Source organism: Ranitomeya variabilis, chromosome 1, assembly GCF_051348905.1.
Source record: "Ranitomeya variabilis isolate aRanVar5 chromosome 1, aRanVar5.hap1, whole genome shotgun sequence".
NCBI classification, from domain to species: domain Eukaryota; kingdom Metazoa; phylum Chordata; class Amphibia; order Anura; family Dendrobatidae; genus Ranitomeya; species Ranitomeya variabilis.
The window spans coordinates 1,103,295,856-1,103,319,438 of record NC_135232.1 but is presented as its reverse complement, the minus strand read 5'-3'; the positions used below and the strand labels follow the sequence as shown (position 1 = coordinate 1,103,319,438).

The following is a 23,583-nucleotide window of genomic DNA, read 5'->3' as shown; positions in this document are numbered from 1 at the left end:
CTCTTTGGTGTGTCATGCTTTAAATAAAGCTGCATTATTTTTCATACTTCCTGTTTTTTTTTTTTGCTTTGACAAAACTTTATTGACACACTTAGGTGCGGATTACATGTGTTTTTGATGCGTTTCCGTCATTGGAAACGAGCTTAAAAGACGTGTGTTTTTTACCTTCGGAATTTACGCACCCAATGCAAATGTATGCAGATTTCACCAATTAGATGAAATCACAAATGAATCCATAGCACAAACTGCAGCGAAAGCCACATGTAACACACATGCGTTTTATCACAGAAATGCTGCAAATTTGTAGTGTAAAAATTCTACTATATGCAGACTGAACCCAAACAACCATGCCAGTACTATACATATACGTATATACATTTGGAAGTCAATATTTGTGGGAGTGGAGCTTTCAGGCCGTGCCACCAGTAATAAGACACAAAGGGCCCGATTCGTCATTTGCAAGGTTTTTTAAACCCAAATCCTGTCCACAATGGCGAACATTAGCCCTTAATTACCAAGTGAATTTTATACTTAATGACCAGGCCAATTTTTACAATTCTGACCACTGTCACTTTATGAGGTTACAGCTCTAGAACGCTTCAAGGGATCCTACTGATTCTGGATTGTTTTTTTTTTTCATGACATATTGTACTTCATGTTAGCGGTAAAATTTATTTGATATGACTTGCGTTTATTTATGAAAAATGGAAATTTGGCAAACATTTTACAAATTTTGCAATTTTCAAACTTTTAATTTTCATGCCCTTAAATCAGAGAGTCATATCACACAAAATAGTTAAGAAATAACATTTCCCACATGTCTACTTTACATCAGCACAATTTTGGAACCATCATTTTTTTTTGTTAGGAAGTTATAAGGGTTAAAAGTTGACCAGGGATTTCTCATTTTTCCAACAAAATTTACAAAACCATTTTTCTTAGAGACCACCTCACATTTAGAAGTGAGTTTGGGGGGGTCACTTTTGGGTATTTTCTAAAAACTGCACCCCTCAAGGTGCTCAAAACCTTCAGGAGCTTCATGAGAACTAAAGCAATGTGGAAGGAAAAAATGAAAATTTTACTGTTTTCATAAAAAATTTACTTTAGACCCAAACGTTTTTATTTTCATAAGGGTAACAGGAGAAAATGGACCACAAAATGTATTGTGCAATTTCTTCTGAGTACACCGATACCCCGTATATGGGGGAAAGCCACTGTTTGGATGCATGGCAGAGCTCAGAAGGGAGGAAGCACCGTTTAACTTTTTGAACGCAAATTAGCTGGAATCAATGGTGGGCGCCATGTAGCGTTTGGAGACCCCTTGATGTACCTAAACAGTGGATGGAACCTCCCCAATTCTAACTCCAACCCTAACACAGCCCTAACCCCAACCCTAACCCCAACACACCCCTAACCCTAATCACAACCCTAACCACAACCATAACTGTAACCACAACCCTAACCCCAACACACCCCTAAGCCTTATCCCAACCCTAACCGTAATCCCAACCATAACCACAACCGTAACCTCAACACCAGCATAATCCCAACAAAACCCTAACCCCAACCTTAGCCCCATCCGCAACTCTAGCCCCAACCCTAACCCTAGCCCCAACCCTAACCCTAATCTAACCGTAGCTCAACCCTAACCCTAGCTCTAACCCGAGCCCCAATCCTTAACCTAGCCCAACCCTAACCCTAGCTCTAACCTTAACATAGCCCCAACCCTATCCCAACCCTAACCCTAGCTCTAACCCTAACTCTAACCCTAGCTCCAACCCTAACCCTAATGGAAAAAAAAGGACATTTTTTTATTTTATCATTTTTACGGAACTAAGGGGGTGATAAAGGGGGGTATTATTACTATTTTTTAATTTTGATCACTGTGATAGCGTCCTTCACAGTGATCAAAATGAACCAATCGGAAAAATCTCTTATTATTGCCGGGTGTCAGCTGGCAGATCTCGGCAGGAGCACTGCACATGTGCCCGCCATTTTCTTCCGGGAAGATGACGTGGAGGGCCGTGGGACGGAGCCGGAGGGTCCGGGATGCCAGAGGTAGCGGTGGGGCTCGGGGGACCCTATTTCTCTCTCCTTTGGTATGCTAGATCATATCAGAGGAGAAAGAAATAAATGGGACATCTGCAGTCGCATTATACGGTGAATAACCATGGTAAAAACCGACCCCGGGGATTTTCTGACGCTGGGGGGTGCTATACCCTTATTTCTCAGCCCCCGTTAAAAAGCGGCGCTGAGGAATAAGTACCCTTAACTGCAGCCATTAAAAGGCGTATTGGCGATCATTAACGGGTTAAAAAACAGGTGAACATATAGAAAATAGGCACAAATTAAAAGAAGAGTAGAGACGAAAAATAACCTAAAACTATTCAAATAAAGGCACAAATTCAATAAATGCAAATGCAGTTTGTGTCGTGATTACTGGTGCGAGGACTTGAAGGCTCCACTCTTGGTTTGCTCAGTAATTGTGTATTTTGCTCAATGCATTCTAATGGCTCCATTTACTATATTACACATCAGCAGTCTAGGCACAGAACATAATAACCGGCATAGACAAGAACAGGCAGCCATGAACTACAGAGCTTCATTTACCTTTTCCTCTATTTCTTTGAGTTGCCGCTTTTGAAGTTCTATCCTGTCTTCAAGTTCACGGATTCTCTATGGAAGGAAAGTTAAAGAGCATTAGTGCTTTTAGAGAGGAAGATGTTTTCTATAAAGTGCTAGGAAACATAATACTTGGAGTTATCAGCTCAACAACAGAGGATCCGATGAAAAATCCTCCTAAAATAAAAACACTTCCAAATGTTTGGAAAACTCTTCCTAATAATTGAATTGGGAAATTCACATTTAATTGTTTTCATTTGTTTTTATATTAATTTACTTTTTCATTTATTTCACATAGTCTGCCCCAAATATGGTCCCTTTAGAGTAGCATTTTAACATATTAATACATTATTTTTATTGCTGATTTCACCTGTAACTGGGGCTTGTATTTTAGCCCCAGTTACAATGGAAATGCAGCCTCCTGCCTGCTTAGCAGATCTGAATGGGTCTCCTAGATCGACGCAGCTCCTGCCTTTGGATATCTGGTGATCAAATGATCAAAGGCTCCTGAGGAAGTGTTGATAGCACTTCCAATACAGTATACACAACAGCTGTTCAGCGCTGTGTATATAGGGATAAGGAAGCCAGCGATGGAAATTAACCATCTCTGCCTTCTCTGTTGGGAGTCTGGCTGTACCTGACAGCAGGCTCCCCACTCCCACAGCTGCATGATCTCCTGCAAGCTGTTTACCCTGAATTGATGTTTTAGAATGTCAGTGCAGACTTAAGTGTGGAACACCTAGAACTATAAAGTCTATGGGCGGTACAAACCTGCTTAATAAGATACATTAAAATGAGTTTCCCAAATTAATTAATCCCTTTCAATGTACATTATCAACCTAAAATTGAATTTTTCTGGTACAGAAAAAAAAAAGTTTTTCATAAATGTGCTGAATCCAATTTTCAGCCTTTTTTGGTCCATGTGACAAATTTTAGCATCCGTATATCATCAGTTTTTCTCGCATGCAACCAGTCTGTGAAATATGGACAACACATGGATGCAACACGGATAATATTTGTGTGCTGTCCATTTCTTTTGCAGTATTATATGCGTGAATGGGTAAGTTTGGTGCAAAAAACAGAAAAACAAATAACGGCTCTTGCACCCCTAACTAGTCCACAAAGAACACGGTCGGTCAAAACCCATAAGGTAAAAGCCATGAAGAATAAAATGCCAAAACAATTGCACCTCCCCCAAATAATACCATAAAAAGCTGCTAAGAGCTGTGCATGTACCCCCAAAATATAATAACAAAAACTACAACGCGGCACACAAAAAACAAGACCTCCTTCACATGGTTCCTTCTACAAGGAAATAAAAACTATATGCAAAGTTTTTGATTTTTACAAAGTTCAAATTTTATTAAACCACGTTAAAAGGTTGTCCAAGATTTTTTTTTTTTTTTTACTATGAACTTAGAAAGTAACATGCGAGTATAGTTTCAACTACCTGGCTGTTCTACCCGGCACCAGCTCAAAGCAGCCACCAACCGCTCATGCCGGCGGTTCAGCTGCTCCACGTGAACAGTGCAACTCTTTCTCTTCTGGACTGCTCTGTTAATGGGGCGTCACTGCTGATTGACAGCCGTTTTTCTGCAGTTAGGCAGTGGGGAACTGGCTGTCAATCAGAATGACGATGGTAGTCACGCCCCATCAACAGAGCAGAGCGGGAGAGAATCTGCTGTTATGTGGACGTGATGTCTCTGGAAGCTGCAGAATCGCCCACAGGAGTCGTCAGTGACTGCTCGGTGCCAGTAGAGATCGGGCACAACAAGTAGGTAGTTAGCAACTGCCTGCCTGTTAGTTCTTAGGAACACTGCAAAAATAAAAAAATTGTCCCAGATTTAGACAAAAAAAGACCTTTACAAGTTTGGCATCACCATATTCGTACTAATCTGGAAAATTATAATACCACATCATTTGTACAACACAATGAACGTCGTAGAAACAAACCCCTCCAAAAAAAAATAGCAGAATTGCTTTTTTTTTTTCAACATGTCATCTCACTTTTCTCCCATTTTGAAGTACATGATATCATAAAGCAACTACAACTAGTCCCGCAAAACTTAAACCTTCATATGGCTAGGTCGATGGGAAAAAAAAAGCTATGACTCTCGGAAGAAGGTGAGGGAAAAATGGCCTTGGAAACCTTCATATGGCTAGGTCGATGGGAAAAAAAGCTATGACTCTCGGAAGAAGGTGAGGGAAAAATGGCCTTGGCGGGAAAGGGTTAAATGAAAATCACAGGTCATCTATCCCCTTTCAATTGTTCCTGTATCTAAAAGGGGAATGTGATCAACATATTCCATACGTATATATATATATATATATATATATATATATATATATATATATATATATATAGTGAAAAAAAAGCAAACATGCTAAGTATGTCAATGACAACCTATTGAGAATCCACGATACAAGTATATCCTCTGGGAGATCAGTGCCCGCTGTTCTCCGCTACGACTCTCAGCGTCTCTTCCTGGATATAAGGCATTAGCTGGAGGGTAATGCTATTTGTGAACTGCTACTTACAGTAAGTCATAATCCATAATCCTATAATAATGGCGAGTGTCGGCAGACGGTGTAATAAGGCGGCCTCCTGTGTCCTCAGTCTCAAACTCACAGCTTGTCATTAGCATCATGAAATAAAGGCAAATCAAGATTTGGTTCCTGCTACAATTGAGTACCAACCAGTGACGAGCAAACATGCTGGGATATCAGATAGATCATGCTCGGGTGCTAACCGAGTGTCTCCAGCGTGCTCGAAAAATATGTTCGAGTCCCCGCGGCTGCATGTTTCGCGACTAGTCGGCAGCCACAACACCTGCAGGTATTGGCTAACAAATAGGCAATCCCTAAAAAAAACTGAGCCATATCCATTTTTTTGATCCGGGTCACAAATAAAACTCAGCCATTTAAGTCAACATGTCCATGAAAAAAATGGATGTATGTGTGCCGTCAGTGTGTCATCCGTGTGCGGTCTGTTTTATACTGTCTTAACGGGTAGGAGAAGCTTGAAAAAACTATTCTTTGCATACGAGAAGAACAGATGTCACACTGAAGATAAAAAATGGACCAAAATTAGATGAACATTATATCCCGCATGCTGACTAAAAAAATGTAAATTTTTTCTCAGATACAAAGAAAACCCTTTTGAACGAGGCCTTACATTCAGGGATATGGAGTGTTGGACCAAGTGCAATGGCTGCCATGTTGCTTGTCAGCCAGCTTTCCCAGAAGGAGACTTTGGGCCAGATGATTCATTATACCAGAACACTAGTGTAAGGCTACGTTCACACACAGCGTTTTTGCAGAGGTTTTTTTTTTTTCTCTGCACCAAAACCTGTTCTCTTGGTAGTACAAACGCTGATTTTTTAAAGCTTTTTTTTGCCCTTTCTCATTGCATTCCATGGGTGAAAAACACTGAAAAAATTGACATGCTGCAGTTCTCAAGTTCAGTCAGGAAAAAAAAAAAAACACGTGGATGAGATTTAGGAAATCTCACAGCTTTTTGCTGGTGCTGTAAACCGCAGCTTCTTTTTGGCAGAAAAAACTGAAGCAAAAAAGAAAAACCCTGCTGCATGTGAACACATTTTTCAAAACTGTTGCACTAAATGTAGGATTTTGCAACTTTGGCCTTTTTATGCCAGTTTCATCAACTTTCTGAAAACCAAGTGGCTCTTAGTGAGACGGTCCGACAAATTCATCATCAATTACGTCACATAAAGGGCATAAATTATAGCAGAGGTGCCATTTAGTCGATGGCTCTGGTGCTCACGATTATAATTGCCATGGAAAATACCAGTCTTGATTAATCGGCTCTATAGTTCTTTAAATGAGATGTCTAGAAAAATGATTTTTAGGATTTGTTACAGATACATATCAGACAGAGGATTGGACTGGCCCACCGGAGAACCGAAGAATTCCCTGGTGGGCCCTATCTTCTCCTTCAGGAGAGTTTATGGTGCAAACATTATAGCTGAACGCTTTAATGATAATGCATTGGTTTTGTAAACATGATAGGTTGGCCCTCAGAATCAAGTCCTCTGGTGGGCCCAATGTTCTTCAGTCTGACACTGATCCAGTGTATGTATAGAGAACATTCCCAGCACAAAAATGGCCTAATTCATTTATGAGCTCACTGACCTGATGGGATTTTCCTTCAATGGGCAAAGTTTAAAATACTTAGAGGGTGCAGGACGAGGGCAGACTCGCAAAGCTGATTACCATGTCTGCATTACCATACTGCAGGCCGAGTATATATACAGCCTGCCAGGTAAACTGCCTTTACCTTTCCAGATCACGAGACGAGAGGAAGCTGTAAATCAGGAACATGGTAAGGGCATGATATTACCTTGATTTTCTTCCCAACAAAAGGAATTTTGCATAAATATATGGGTACAATTGTAATATCTCTAATATCTATGCCACTGGCGGACATAAACAGTAAAAGCCCCCTATGCAAAAAACAGTATATGGACCCTTTGCAGCTCAACAGTTCTGCTATGATAGAAGTTCCTTGCTGCTTTCGAAGTTGGAGTGGGTCCCCTTACCTCTTGGGCTGCCCAATTAATATGTCCTCCTCTGATCTATGCTGTATTAACATCTATATGGATGCATAGGTATATTCTTAGTCAAGGGCAGACGCACACAACAGAGGACTCCTGTGCAAGAACAATATATGGGCCTATGATATGTTTGCCCCTGTACCTTGCCCACTAATGCAGAAAAAGACTTACGGTAATATAGAATTACGATGAATGCCCTGAAGCTCAGTGAATGCCCACCAGAACCTTTATTGATTTTTATTTCTGAGTTATTTAACCCATGAATTACAGTATTTCTGATTGTGGCCACAATGGAAATATATATATATATATACACTCACCGGCCACTTTATTAGGTACACCATGCTAGTAACGGGTTGGACCCCCTTTTGCCTTCAGAACTGCCTCAATTCTTCGTGGCATAGATTCAACAAGGTGCTGGAAGCATTCCTCAGAGATTTTGGTCCATATTGACATGATGGCATCACACAGTTGCCGCAGATTTGTCGGCTGCACATCCCAAAGATGCTCCATACAAGGCAGGATGGATCCATGCTTTCATGTTGTTTACGCCAAATTCTGACCCTACCATCCGAATGTCGCAGCAGAAATCGAGACTCATCAGACCAAGCAACGTTTTTCCAATCTTCTACTGTCCAATTTCGATGAGCTTGTACAAATTGTAGCCTCAGTTTCCTGTTCTTAGCTGAAAGGAGTGGTACCCGGTGTGGTCTTCTGCTGCTGTAGCCCATCTGCCTCAAAGTTCGACGCACTGTGCGTTCAGAGATGCTCTTAGGCCTACCTTGGTTGTAACGGGTGGCGATTTGAGTCACTGTTGCCTTTCTATCAGCTCGAACCAGTCTGCCCATTCTCCTCTGACCTCTGGCATCAACAAGGCATTTCCGCCCACAGAACTGCCGCTCACTGGATTTTTTTTCTTTTTCGGACCATTCTCTGTAAACCCTAGAGATGGTTGTGCGTGAAAATCCCAGTAGATCAGCAGTTTCTGAAATACTCAGACCAGCCCTTCTGGCACCAACAACCATGCCACGTTCAAAGGCACTCAAATCACCTTTCTTCCCCATACTGATGCTCGGTTTGAACTGCAGGAGATTGTCTTGACCATGTCTACATGCCTAAATGCACTGAGTTGCCGCCATGTGATTGGCTGATTAGAAATTAAGTGTTAACAAGAAGTTGGACAGGTGTACCTAATAAAGTGGCCGGTGAGTGTATATATATATATGTGTGTGTGTCTATATATGTGTGTGTGTGTGTGTGTGTGTGTGTGTGTGTGTGTGTGTGTGTGTGTGTGTGTGTGTGTGTGTGTGTATATATATATATATATATATATATATATATATATATACACACATACATATATATATATATATATATATATATTATTGCAATTATTACATTTCTTTTTTCTTTCTTCCATTCATTATTTATTTATTATTACTATTATTATTTATTATTACATTATTTTGATAAAGTTTTTTTTGTAATAAAAAGTTGTTGTTTTTTTCCTATTTTTTAGATGATTTTGAAATAATCTAAGAAGTTAAATATTTTATATTCTTGAAATATATTTCATTTGTAAATGTTCAAATAGTTAAGTCGTAACTTTAAAAAAAGAACAAAACTAACAACTATATAAAAAAAAGTACCATACAGGCTGGGAAGTGGAGAGGTAAGACAACATGAATGGCGGATACGGGTGTAACAACTGGGTTCATTTTATAGAACAAAAAGTGATCCAGGAGGAGTAATATTAGGGGGTCTCATTGTAACCCTAAGTTATTTCCAATGTGAAAAATAAATACATTTTATAAAGCTGAATATTGGTTGTAAACAATGCTCATACATTCAACAGGGTGGTGGTTGACAGACGCGTTAAGAGACTATAACTGCCTTATTGATTAATATGAGAAAAAAAAATAGCCATTTTTTCGTTGAGTCACAAAAATAACCAAGATACTCTAAAGTAGGTGCTGCCTTGGAAGACGCAAGTCTCAAAAGTGCTATCTAGGGTGGTTATCACTTTTGAGTCCTTCAGACTCTGCGGATGGAATAGCACAGTCCACCATTCCGTATCTTTTTTCATGGCATATTGACATACATCGACCATCTGGTAGACACTCTTAGTGTTGGGATCTTTCCAAAACTAAACCTTGGCAAAATAGTGAAACGAACGTAGTGTCATAAATGACATAGTTCATTCCTCATCTCTATCTATGATGTCTTGTACCTGTTGTGCCTGATGTAAGAGCTCCATCCGTTCATGTAGGATCTGAGTGTCAAACTCTCGGCTTTGCCGTAGGATCTGTCTTCGAAGCTTTTCCACTGCTGCCCTCAGGTCTTCCCTCTGGGCCTCGTTCAGACATTCGCTGACTCTCCTTCCAGGCTCATGCTGTAGAGCGTTATAGAGCGTGGCCTCCAGCTCCTGGATTTTCTAGCGCAAGTCACAACGTTCACCAGAAGTTACATGTTCAAGGGATGCAAAATATAGAGAGAGGCAAGTAAGAATACAGCAGTGTAGAACTATCTCATGTATTATATATAGGCCATGGATATAAAAATATACACCTATATATTTTAACATTAGAACTAGAGTGCAAAGTTCATTTTGGATACTACCTTAAAGTGTAACTACATTGTCAGTAAGATTTCATCCTATAAACTATTTATATGTGCATGTAGCTCTTTCAAAGACAAGTTCAGGAATACCTTTAAATAACCAGTCCGTTCCTCCAAAACTAAAAAAAAAATCAGCATTTAAATTGATATGCAAATGAGGCTGAAGAGCTATTTGTAGATCTGAAGCCTCTGTCACTCCAGCTCTATTCCACGCCCAGCGTCGCCCCCCACTTCTTGACTGAAAGGCTCTGTGCTGTGTGACTCCAGGCAAAGGAGCCGCCAGTAATGCAGGAAAAAGGCGGCGCTGGGTGAGAAATAGAGCTGGAGTGACAGAGGCTTTAGATCTATAAAAAGGCTCTTCATCTTCAATTACATATCGAGACAAAGGCTGATTTCTCACTCAGGCCGGGGTCACACTTGCTAGTGTGATGTGAGAAACTCGTGCGAGTCTCTCGCATCAATACCCGGCACACGGGACCGGAGTGTGCGGCTGCATGTATTTCTATGCAGCTGAATACACCGGTCCCGAGTGCTGGCGGCAGTGCCGGGTATTGATGCACGTGTTTCTCACATCACACTCGCAAGTGTGACCCCGGCCTTATGGAGGAATGCATTGGCCATATAATGGTATTGTTGGACTTGACTTTGAAAGAGCTACATGTGCATATAAATACTTTGGGAAGTAAAATCCTGCTGATAGATTTTTATAGAGTAACTTTCTAACTGATTTTTCTTATTTAATAAGCACTTTTATTGCCTGCAAATTGTAGGGGTAGGAGTCCTGATATCCCTACCGATCATGCAATAGACCCTGCGAAGTTCACAGCTTGACACAGTAGACAGGAGCGCACATAGACCAGAGCACAGATTCAATGGAAACTATAGGCTAGAAGCTAGAATCCTAGCTCTGGTCTGTGAGTGCTCCTGTCTGTTGAGCTGTAGATGCATTTTCGGGGTGGTCTGTTGGTGAGTGTCTCAGGACCCAAACCTCTACCGATCTACAGGCAATTCAAATGCTGGGTAAATATGGAAAATTTATCAGGAAGTTTCATTACTCTTTAAAAAAGGTTCTCCTAGAGTAATCCGGAAGTGATAGTGTTAATAGGGTATCACACTGACCATACAATGTCCAACCGTGTTCTGAACTAGAAAACCAAATCCAATGATCAAGGTAGGACAGCCCTGTGTATCGCCAGTCACTGTTACTTTTTCCTCGCGAAGTCCCCAAATGTCCGAAACGAATCATTCCCTGACCACGTAATGGGGTTCATACTTAACGCCTACCATGTGTGCTTGATCAAGTGCTTGCTTCCGGTAATCAAGTTCTTCTTCTAAGTAGCCCTTCTGTTTGCTAAACAATTCCTAAAAACAAATTACAAAAAGTGATAAGGATTGGCAAGAGAAAAGTGAAGCAACTCAAGGAGCTCAAAGAAAAGATATGAAGAGCTCCTCAAACTTGACAGAACATCAGCTAAAAGGATAATGGAAGCTGTCGAAGATGGGCATTTTCAAAGAATGACTGATGAATGAGTTTTGTAAATCTAAAGCCTTATTCACTTGTCAGTTTTTTTTCACACGCAAGAAAAATTGACCAAGTTTCATCAGTGATGTCAGTCAGAATTTCATCAGAGTTTCGTTCGAGTTCCATCAGTTTTTCTAGTATGTGAAATAAAATAAAAAAATGTTTCTCCAACCTCTATATATGACAAACAGTGAAAAACAGACTACACGTGGATGTCATCCATGCTTTTTACATAGACCTATAGACTTGTATTGGCAACTTGCATTGCCGTTTTTGGGCTAAGTTCACACATTCAGTATTTGGTCAGTATTTTACCTCAGGATTTGTAGCCAAAACCAGGAGAGGAACAATCAGAGGAAAAGTATAATAGAATCACGTCACCACTTCTCTATTTTTCACCCAATCCTGGTTTTGGCTTACAAACACTGAGGTAAAAAACTCACCAAATACTGAACATGTGAACGTGGCTTTGATCAGACAGTCGGATCAATATCGGACATGTTTCTGTAATTTTGAGCGAATTGCTCGGTCTGCAAAAAATCATGGACATGTGAACAGCTCCATTCACTATTACAGGTGCGAGGTGCTATCCTTGAAAAACACGGATATTACTTGTGCGCAAAAAACTGACATGTGAATGAGACTTAAAGAGGATTTCCAACGCACAAAAATTGCTTTTAATCAGTCGATATTCAAATAATAATAATTTTCACAATTTGAAGTGATTAAATAAAATGTTCCTGTGCTGCAATAATCTTATAACACTGCCCCTACTGTGTAATGGCTGTGTCTGACCGTACAGGAACATGGTCTGATCGTACCACAGCTCCTGGAGAGGGGAGGAAGCAAAAAAGAGTATACAGACAGGACAGCACGGGATCACAGCTGATTCTCTTTCTGAGGTAATACATTTCACTGACTGTTATTAAAGGGAACCTGTCACCCTCAAAATCGAAGGTAAGCTAAGCCCACCAGCATCAGGGGCTTATCTACAGCATTCTGCGGTCCTGTCCGATAGGCGACCGCAACGCCCATCGTACCGGGACCGCCCCTGGATGAGTAGAATCTAACCTCTTTTTCTCATCTTTCAGGTTACATCGGGGGCTTATCTACAGCATTACAGAATGCTGTAGATAAGCCCCTGATGCCGGTGGGTTTAGCTCATCTGCGATTTTGGGGGTGACAGGTTCCCTTTAAGCAATGTTTTACTTCAAAGAAATAATTATTTGCGATCTCCTGCTGTAATGTCTGTATACTCTCCCCCCCCTCATCCTGCCTAGGAGATGTGGTATGATCAGACCATGTTCCTGCATGGTCAGACACGGCCATTACACAGTACACAGAAGGGGCACATTTCTAAGATTATCTCAGCACATGAACGTTTTTTTTAACACATTCAATTGTGGAAATTATTATTATTCCAAGATCTATTGATTAAAATCAACTTTTGTTCACTGGAAAACCCCTTTAAGTGTGTGTGCCTGTGTCGGTTATACAGCACTCGCCGTTGACCATCACGATCCTCAGCCTGCCTGTGAAGTGCTATCTATTAAAGGCAGGTAAGGAGTTGCATGGCTTCTCAGGAAGCAACATAGACTCCAAGATGCAATAACATGATCCCAATGCTGTACCTGGAATCACATATATAAACCAACCAAAAATCCCCCCAAAATTCCACCTGAACGATGTAAGCAATGGATGCCTCATAGACTGAGAGTGGAGGAGAATGGAAAAAGTTTGGGTGATGTAAAATATTTTACAAAATCTCCACTTACTCGTAATCTTACCTTCTCATTTTCCAGATCTATCATCTTCTGAGTCAGGGCAGCTTCTGTCACCTCAATCTGTTTTAACCACTGCAACCAAAGACAAATATAACATCCAACCAATAACTAAAACCAGACTTTGATTCCTTGAGAATTGCATCTTTTTTTTACCAGGTGGCGATAAAATAGGTTATCACCCCGGTCCATAATTGGCTTTGCACTTTCTTTTTTTTATGTCTTATTTGTTTTGCGCCTTCTTTTTTGTTTACTCCCAATTAATTACTTTATTTGCGTCCTTTTGGAAGTTCGTTTTATATGCGCTCTCCTCTTTTTTTATTTTGGGTTTTCCACTTTTTTGCGTTGAGTTTAGTAATTCCAGATATTTTTGCCTGATTCAATTGTGACTTTTTTAAAAAGTTGCAAAATTCGGCTCAACTCTATTCCAGTCCCTCAATGTGGTCTTATGCGCATCAAACATAGTTACATCTTTAGCGACATTTTAAAAACATAAAACTTTTTGTTCAAGAAGGCATAAAAATAGCCGGTGACGGGAAAAAAGAAACTCATGACCATGTGCACAATTTTGATGAATTTGCAACAAAAAAGGTCAGTGAATATCACAAGAGAACAAAAATAAAATTGACTTAAAAAAAATAATAAATTATGAGTTGGGGATATGTCAGTATACAATCTTAATGTTTGAGGAGACAAGATGGTCAAGAACTGGACGTATACCTATAATTGGGCCACTGACAGGGAGAAATGTGACTCTTGGCAAAATATTTTGCTTCCACCTCATCGAACAAGTTTAAAAAAAGCCGTGCTGTCATTTATGAGTTAGACATTATTCGGTTACAGGGTCTATTCATATGGGGCCCGATTCATCCAAGCTTTTAAGCCAAAAAAATTACGTAAAAGCTTTTAAAAGTAGCAAAATTTTGTAGCAATTCGGTGTTGCGCTAAATTCAGCATTTTTCAGTGTTTTAATGCCAGTTTCTCCCGCTCTGTCAAAATGAGAGGACCTGGAGCAGGGCGAGGATGCGGCATTGTCGTAACGAATTGGCGTTTCCTAATTCAGAAATCCTACTCCAGTATTTCACGCTCGGAGGCATGCCACTCATCAGATACTGCAGATTCAATAAGAGGAGTGTGAGGAAATCGCCGGTGTTAATGAACCACGGTTCATGGAGTTTAGTAAATACAGATTGTTTACTGAGACAGTTAGGCTGATACATCAAAACTGGCACAGCCCAATCACACCCTACCTCACTCTTGACAGTGTACATTAATTAATTTGGCATTTCTTCTAAGTGGCGTGCACCTCTGTGATGTAGAAAACACCGTCACATTAGATGAAATCGACAGGAGTCATGGTCAAACCCCGTTTCGCCCCAGTTACTCCCTAGCTCTGCCCATTTTGTCAGGACTAATCTGAAGGAAAAAATGGAATATTGACATATATATACCAACCGTAAGGAAGCAGAAATGTTGCTCTTTTGGCCATTATCATATGAATGACACCGAGTGCACATTTGCTAAAGGCATCTGGAGAATTTCAGAGGAACACTGCGACACCTCAGTCGTGTGATAAGCACAATGCCTTCTCTGTCCTTGAATAAACCTTTTGAGTCAAGGGTATGTGCACACAATATCTTTTAGACATCGGCGTGCCAGTTGAGATTTTAAAGCAGAAGACGTTGTAGGAAAATGTTGGCGGTCTTTTTCCTTAAGCGTCTTTTTTGTACATATTTTCTGACGTCTTTTACGCCAGTGCATTTTTTTATTATTCAAATTGTATGTAATATTAGCGAATAGCTAGAATAATGCCACCACAATAATGGTGAGGTCACTTCTTTTAACCACTTGCCGGCTTTGGAAGATGTTCAAAAAGCCTGAACATATGCACAGCAACTCGTTTTGACATTGCTGTGTAGATGTTATTTCTTTTGGGCTTTTCTTTAGTGCTTTTTTACAGATGGATTCCAGATGGAATCTGCTTGAAAAAGACTTTGTGTGCACATGTCCTAAAAGTAGTCTCTTCAGATCTATTCCCGCCCACAATATTACCACTACTGACCCTGTCATTGTAATATTGGATCTGCTCCTGTTAAATTATGAGGCTCCTTGGGTTAGATTTTTCTTGTGTTTCTCTTGCCATATTCACTTGTCTTCTGCACGAATTGCTTCTTCTCAAGAATCTTTACTACCATTTTAAAGTCTCCTTCGTGAATGATATTGTGGACCACCATAGGCTTTATGGACAGGGAACGTTGTATTGGGAAATCCCACTTTAAGAAGATAAATTCTCTTGGCTAAATCCTGATTTATGTTACATCTAATATCATCAACAAAATCTTAATGTACAACATTCGCAAGAGAAGCTACTTAGTCCAATTATATGTAATAAATGTCTCGGCTGAGCAGGAAGCCAAGCAACCAGGAGACAAAATACTGGAGGATAAAAAGCTTCAGAAATTGTCACACCAGCTCTTTCAATACTAATTTCTAATTAGTGGTTGCAGCAGATTGATACAAGCTCCGTTATGTGTTGAGAACAAGCCTCGGAGTGGGATTATGAATGACAGACTTGTAAATCTTAACGTGGAAGGGACTAGATACGGGAACAAACTTTGATATGGACAAATGGACAATCTCTTTGCAACTATTTCACCTAATTTGTTTTGCTGCAATGATGATTTTTGGTGGACAATCCAATAAACCACTACATTTTTTTTATAAGAAATATCATGACATTTTCTTGAGAGTATTGCATCTGGTTAGAAGTCCTAAATAAATAAATATACAAAATAAGTATATTTAACAATACATCATTAGGTATTTTTGCTAAAATCTAGAATCTTCAGTCGAGGCCATCAAGCTCATTCTTCTATGGTAAACCACATATCCTGTGCTTCAGTTTCCAAAAATAATGTATTATTCATCTAAATTTTTTTTCTAGAATTGGGGAAAAATGGACCTCCCCAATGCTTGATGGGCTTGAACTTAATGGACCTAGGTCTTTTTTAATCCTATATAACTATGTAACCCCTTCCCTGCACATATCATGAGTCGAGGGCAGCTTCCATCGAGCCGCCACCTTCCAAATGGAAGAAGAGAAAAGATTGTACGGTGAGGGTTGGGTACCTTTTCACAGAGGGACAAAACAGTTCCCGCCTGGATTACTGCAACCTGCTCTTCATTCCGCAGATTCTGTCGAAAAAAAAAATTCAATATTACATATACTTTACCCTACATCATGAGAAGTCATCATCTAAGAGCAGAAGAAGACCTCGATATGCATACTTTTTTAATTTTTAGAAAATCACCAAACAGTATGTTACCCTCCACCACTGCTTTGCAGTATATCCTCCACCACTGTTTTGCAGGATATAGTGCTATGTAAACGAGTGACCGAAAGGGAGGATGGCACTTGTCTGATCTGTCAAAAAGTATGTTATATGGCAAGAAAAGCTGAGCAGATTAATATAAAGGTTTGTAGATAAAGGTTTGGGACAATAATTAATTGAAATTCCTGGGTTTTTTTTTGCTTAGGAGTCCAGTGGGTGGTCCTAAGTAATGATTGGCGATGAGCATATCAATTCGCAGTGCCCTGGTCCAGCTGTCAAACTGGAGCCTTTCTTACTGATTTCTACTAGTTCAAATTCGTGGAGCCTCTTCTGATTTGTAGGTCCAGCATGAAGTCATTGTTGCATTGTGACCTAGGCATTATGTAGTACCAGGTCTACTAATCAGACGTGGCTTCAGAGATTCTGGCAGGTAGGAGGCACTTTATGGGGCTCCGTCCGACAGCCATGAACTACTGATGTGGCCACTGGACTAGGGTTCTGTGAATCGATTTGCTCAAGTCTATTGACAGTATGTCTGTAAACAAGCTGTCAATCCAGCCCACTGGACTCCTATACCCAGGATGAGCACAGATTTCAATTAATACTTGCTACTTATAGTAAACCTTTTTCCCAAACACTATCAATCTGCTCGACTCATCTTGCTCTATAACATAAATCAGTAGATTGGACTGCACTTCCTTTAGGTGATACAATCCAGGAGCAACAGCTGCAGGCTTATGTGGAAGGGACTGTATTGAGCAGACAACAGATGGCACGGTGTTAACTGTTTCCATGTGTGTAGCTCTTCTCTGTATGATATGACCTCTCAGTTTTCTTTGTATCAGTTGTTCCCTGTATTACCCATGTTATGATAATGAAGGTAATGGTTGCTGTACCTGCCAAACTAAAAAGCTGTTTATTTTCCCAAAATGTGTTGATGATTCTGTTGTAAGCATAAATTAGAAATATGAACCATCCTTAAAGGGTTTTTCTGCCCTTACCTGCCCACAGGCGCAGTTTGTTTAAAAAAACTCTACTCACCCTCCCTGGATCCAAAAACAAAACAAACTCAACAAACTCATCTTCCTCAGGTCCAGGGCTGAATCTCCACCACTGCTCCTGATATCTGTGATGGTCTTTGTGCTGATGTCACGTCGACTGCGCTTAGGCCAATCAGTGAGCTCAGCGGCTTTGCCGGAGTAGTCAGTACGAGTTGATTAGCGCTGCTGCGATCACTGACTGGCTGCAGCATTGGTGACGCAAGCGTGAGTAGTGCTAGATCCGTGATGGATTTTTAAACCACAATTTATTTTTTTAATAAACTGCTCTTTGAAAGCGAAAAACATTTTATTGTAAATTGCTGTGCCCATTGCTTTTTTGGGTGAGGAGGCCAATTGCCATCACTGTTGGGAGGTACATAAATGGTGAGGTGTCTATGAGTGTGTGTGGCTCTGAATGGTCGAGTCTGTGGGTGACCAGAGACCACACCTGATGGATATTTGGCATTGGGAACCACTATATGGTAGGGAAGTCATTGGTATACACCGTAACCGATATGAACCTCCATTATGTTTCGCCTTGAATGCATACAGTATCTATCACACGGTCAGTATTTGGTCAGTATTTTACCTCAGAATTTGAACGCGAAAGTCAGGAGAGGAACAATCGGAGGAAAAGTCTAATGGAAACACATCACCATTTCTGTATTTATCACCCACTCCTGGTTTTAGCTTACACATACTGTGGTAAAACACTGACCAAATACTGAACTTGTGAACGTGGCCTTCAAAGTGACCTATGATATAAGGTGAAGTTCTTCATTTAATAAGTGAGAGCAGACAGTAACTGTGACAGGAAGTGAATAATCCCCAGCTCACAGCTCTCGCGATCTCTTCATACTGTGGATCTGTCACACCTCGATGGCTCAGTCTTCATATACACTGCTCAAAAAAATAAAGGGAACACTTAAACGACAGAATATAACTCCTAGTAAATCAAACTTCTATGAAATCAAACTGTCCACTTAGAAAGCAACACTGATTGACAATCAATTTCACATGCTGTTGTACAAATGGAATAGACAACAGATGTAAATTATTGGCAATTATCAAGACACACTCAATAAAGGAGTGGTTCTGCAGGTGGGGACCACAGACCACACCTCAGTACCAATGCTTTCTGGCTGATGTTTTGGTCACTTTTGAATGTTGGTTGTGCTTTCACACTCGTGGTAGCATGAGATGGACTCTACAACCCACACAAGTGGCTCAGGTAGTGCAGCTCATCCAGGATGGAACATCAATGCGAGCTGTGGCAAGAAGGTTTGCTGTGTCTGTCAGCGTAGTGTCCAGAGGCTGGAGGCACTACCAGGAGACAGGCCAGTACACTAGGAGACGTGGAGGGGGCCGTAGGAGGGCAACAACCCAGCAGCAGGATCCCTACCTCAGCCTTTGTGCAAGGAGGAACAGGAGGAGCACTGCCAGAGTCCTGCAAAATGACCTCCAGCAGGCCACAAATGTGCATGTCTTCACAAACGGTTAGAAACCGACTCCATGAGGATGGTCTGAGTGCCCGACGTCCACAGATGGGGTTGTGCTCACAGCCCAACACCGTGCAGGATGCTTGGCATCTGCCACAGAACACCAGGATTGGCAAATTCGTCTCTGGCGCCTTGTGCTCTTCACAGATGAAAGCAGGATCACATTGACCACATGTGACAGACGTGACAGAGTCTGGAGACGCAGTGGAGAGCGATCTGCTGCCTGCAACATCCTTCAGCATGACCGGTTTGTTAGTGGGTCAGTAATGGTGTGGGGTGGCATTTCTTTGGAGGGCTGCACAGCCCTCCATGTGCTCGCCAGAGGTAGCCTGACTGCCATTAGGTACTGAGATGAGCTCCTCAGACACCTTGTGAGACCTTATGCTGGTGCAGTTGGCCCTGGGTTCCTCCTAATGCAGGACAATGCCAGACCTCATGAGGCTGGAGTGTGTCAGCAGTTCCTGAAAGATGAAGGCATTGAAGCTATGGACTGGCCCGCCCGTTCCCCAGACCTGAATCCAATTGAACACATCTGGGACATCATGTCTCGCTCCATTCACCAACGTCACGTTGTATCACAGACTGTCCAGGAGTTGGCGGATGCTTTAGTCAAGGTCTGGGAGGAGATCCCTCAGAAGACCATCCGCTGCGTCATCAGCAGCATGCCCAGGCATTGTAGGGAGGTCATACAGGCACGTGGAGGCCACACACACTGCTGAGCATTATTTCCGTGTCTTGAGGCATTTCCACTGAATTTGGATCAGCCTGGAATTTGATTTTCCACTTTGATTTTGAGCATCACTCCAACTCCAGACCTCCATGGGATATTAGTTGTCATGTACATTGATCATTTTTAGGTGTTACTATTTTCAACGCATTCCACTATATAATGAATAAAGATTTACAACTAGAATATTTCATTCAGTGATATCTAGGATGCAAGATTTTAGTGTTCCCTTTATTTTTTGGAGCAGTGTTTTAGAAACACTCTCTTTGTATAAGCTGGAGATTACTGACCCATAATAATTTCATGGGGGTGAAAGGGATGGATCTGTGTAGAGGTCTGCAAAATAAGTGAAAGTGTCCCAGGATGCGAAGAGTGAAATGTGCAGCGAATCTGCACCTTCTCCTCAGCTAAATTCACACTGGTATTAAATACATGGTTTGCATTGTCAAATCTCCAAAAATTTGGTTTTCTTACTCCTCACAGAGCACTCAAAAGTGACAGCTAGCAGCTGTTTTTCTTTTTTGTACAACTTGTTGTCTACTGCCCATTGTATAGTATAATCCGCTTGTAGCAGGAGACCCCAAGATGTACCGATCACAGGAAGGGGTGAATGTCAAATAGTATACAGGCATAACATACAAAGAGGTGGGTTTTCATTTCTGGAGAACAGCAGGCTCAATGCATATTGGGAAGTGAAGGAAAGGAAGCTCCAGCACCCTTAGTGCTGGAAAAATTCAAATGAAGACGGACCAATCACTTTAAAAACATTATTTGGATCATGAAAATCAGGAAAGGTCCAGGATATTGGACTACCATATGCACTAAAAGTTGTTTTAATTTGTTATGGGAGAGTTGAGGGCAGCAAGATCATCCTTTTCTACCGGAGATGTTTAAAAGGACAGGTACTCATTAAAAGTCTCCCACCATATCTGACTTAAAAACAATTCTGTTTTTAGCTTTGGATGTGAATGGAGCACAAAATATCAGAGTTAGATAAGAGAAAATTGTAATTAGATGCAAATTGTTAAAAGCTAGAAAAACTATACTCCTCAACAGTGAAATTGCAGCAATGAAAAGGAAAAGTCATGAAATCATGGAAATCACAGGATGGAGAGAGATGTTAATGATATGTACAGACCAAAAGTTTGGACACACCTTCTCATTTAAAGATTTTTCTGTATTTTCATAACTATGGAAATTGTACATTCGCACTGAGGGCATCAAAACTATAAATTAACACATGTGGAATTATATACTTAACAAAAAAGTGTGAAACAACTGAAATTATGTCTTATATTCTAGGTTCTTCAAAGTAGCCACCTTTTGCTTTGATGACTGCTTTGCACACTCTTGGCATTCTCTTGATGAGCTTCAAGAGGTAGTCACCAGGAATGGTTTTCCAACAATCTTGAAGGAGTTCCCAGAGATGCTTAGCACTTTGTGGCCCTTTTGCCTTCACTCTGCGGTCCAGCTCACCCCAAACCATGTCAATTGGGTTCAGGACTGGTGACTGTGGAGGCCAGGTCATCTGGCGTAGCACCTCATCACTCTCCTTCTTGGTCAAATAGCCCTTACACAGCCTGGAGGTGTGTTTGGGGTCATTGTCCTGTTAAAAAAATAAATGATGGTCCAGCTAAACGCAAACCGGATGGAATAGCATGCCGCTGCAAGACGCTGTGGTAGCCATGCTGGTTCAGTATGCCTTCAACTTTGAATAAATCCCCAACAGTGTCACCAGCAAAGCACCCCCACACCATCACACCTCCTCCTCCATGCTTCACGGTGGGAACCAGCCGTGTAGAGTCCATCCGTTCACCTTTTCTGCGTTGCACAAAGACACAGTGGTTGGAACCAAAGATCTCAAATTTGGACTCATCAGACCAAAGCATAGATTTCCACTGGTCTAATGTCCATTCCTTGTGTTCTTTAGCCCAAACAAGTCTCTTCTGCTTGTTGCCTGTCCTTAGCAGTGGTTTCCTAGCAGCTATTTTACCATGAAGATCTGCTGCACAAAGTCTCGTCTTAACAGTTGTAGAAATGTGTCTGCTGCTAGAACTCTGTGTGGCATTGACCTGGTCTCTAATCTGAGCTGCTATTAACCTGTGATTTGTGAGGCTGGTGACTCAGATACACTTATCCTCAGAAGCAGAGGTGACTCTTGGTCTTCCTTTCCTGGGGCGGTCCTCATGTGAGCCAGTTTCTTTGTAGCGCTTGATGGTTTTTGCCACTGCTCTTGGGGACACTTTCAGAGTTTTACCAATTTTTCGGACTGACTGACCTTAATTTCTTAAAGTAATGATGGCCACTCGTTTTTCTTTCCTTAGCTGCTTTTTTCTTGCCATAATACAAATTCTAGCAGTCTATTGAGCTATCAGCTGTGTATCCACCAGACTTTTGCTCAACACAACTGAAGGTCCCAACACCATTTATAAGGCAAGAAATCCCACTTATTATACCTGACAGGGCACACCTGTGAAGTGAAAACCTGTTATGACCCCAATGGCAGAGGGTCTCAGAATTTATAACCAAGTCTGCAAACACAAAAAACCAGCTCATAGGGCAGTGGTAACTAGGCTGACCGTATACCTGAACCTAGCACCACAAATAGCAGCAGCCGGGGAACGTACCTACGTTGGTTCTAGACGTCTCGCGCCAGCCGGAGAACTAACTAACCCTAGAAGGGAAAAGATAGACCTTTCTTGCCTCCAGAGAAAAGACCCCAAAAGTTGGATACAAGCCCCCAACAAATAATAACGGTGAGGTAAGAAAAGACAAACGCAAGGATGAACTAGGTTTTTTAGCAAAGAGAGGCCCACTGACTAATAGCAGAATATAGGAAGATGACTTATACGGTCAGCAAAAACCCTATCAAAATTCCACGCTGAATATTCAAGAACCCCCGAACCGTCTAACGGCACGGGGGGAGAATATCAGCCCCCTAGAGCTTCCAGCTATAACAGGAATCACATTTGGTACAAGCTGGACAGAAATAAGAGCAAATGCAAATAACCAAAAAATAAGGAAGCAGGACTTAGCTTATTTTGCGAGAACCAGGACCAGCAGACAGGAGCAAACAGAAAGGAACTGATTACAACGATGCCAGGCACCAGACTGAAAATCCAGGAAGCTTAAATAGCAACACCCCTGGACTAACGAGCCAGGTGGGTACCAAGCTAGAAAAAGAAGCTCAAAGTGTCATGTCGCTAGTGACCACAAGAGGGAGCCAAAAAGTCCAATTCACAACAAAAACCATTCCCGGTGACTACCTCTTGAAGCTCATCAAGAGAATGCCAAGAGTGTACAAAGCAGTCATCAAAGCAAAAGGTGGCTACTTTGAAGAACCTAGAATATAAGACATAATTTCAGTTGTTTCACACTTTTTTGTTAAGTATATAATTCCACATGTGTTAATTCATAGTTTTGATGCCTTCAGCGTGAATGTACAATTTTTATAGTCATGAAAATACAGAAAAATCTTTAAATGAGGTGTGTCCAAACTTTTGGTCTGTACTGTATATAATGAAAAAAACATTTGCAGAACATCTCAATTTATTTAGCATTGAGTATGAGCGGCACATACAAAAATCCCAGCACTTACAGCCTCGGCTGCCATCAGTGAGGTTATTAATGGTCGTCTGAGGAACATTCTGCCACGCTGAATGCACTTGGGCTAATTATTATGATCCACTGCTGGCAGCTTTCTGTGCACTTGCCGACCAACCACGTCCCAGAAGTGCTTGATGGGAGACAAGTCTGGAGACTCTGAAGTCTATGGTAGCATGTGGCCTGGTGTTGTGTTGAAAAATGGCTCCTGGGACACTTTGGAAAAATGGCCGTACTCGTGGTTCTACCACCAAATCATTGAAA

General features: G+C 41.2%; 1 protein-coding gene across 8 annotated transcripts in view; it reads right to left on the bottom strand.

Annotated features, from left to right (window-relative positions):
• JAKMIP1 (janus kinase and microtubule interacting protein 1) overlaps positions 1-23,583 on the bottom strand; it is a 203,322-nt gene that overhangs the window by 5,073 nt on the left and 174,666 nt on the right. For 4 of the 8 annotated variants that reach the window (XM_077280118.1, XM_077280114.1, XM_077280120.1 and 1 more), the window contains 5 exons: positions 16,248-16,313; positions 13,113-13,193; positions 11,100-11,177; positions 9,427-9,630; positions 2,611-2,676 (listed from right to left, as the gene is read on the bottom strand). In XM_077280118.1, coding sequence (XP_077136233.1) covers positions 2,611-2,676; positions 9,427-9,630; positions 11,100-11,177; positions 13,113-13,193; positions 16,248-16,313 — 495 coding nt within the window. The remainder of the gene's footprint in view (positions 1-2,610; positions 2,677-9,426; positions 9,631-11,099; positions 11,178-13,112; positions 13,194-16,247; positions 16,314-23,583) is intronic. The other 4 variants (XM_077280119.1, XM_077280116.1, XM_077280115.1 and 1 more) reach the window with 3 other exon arrangements.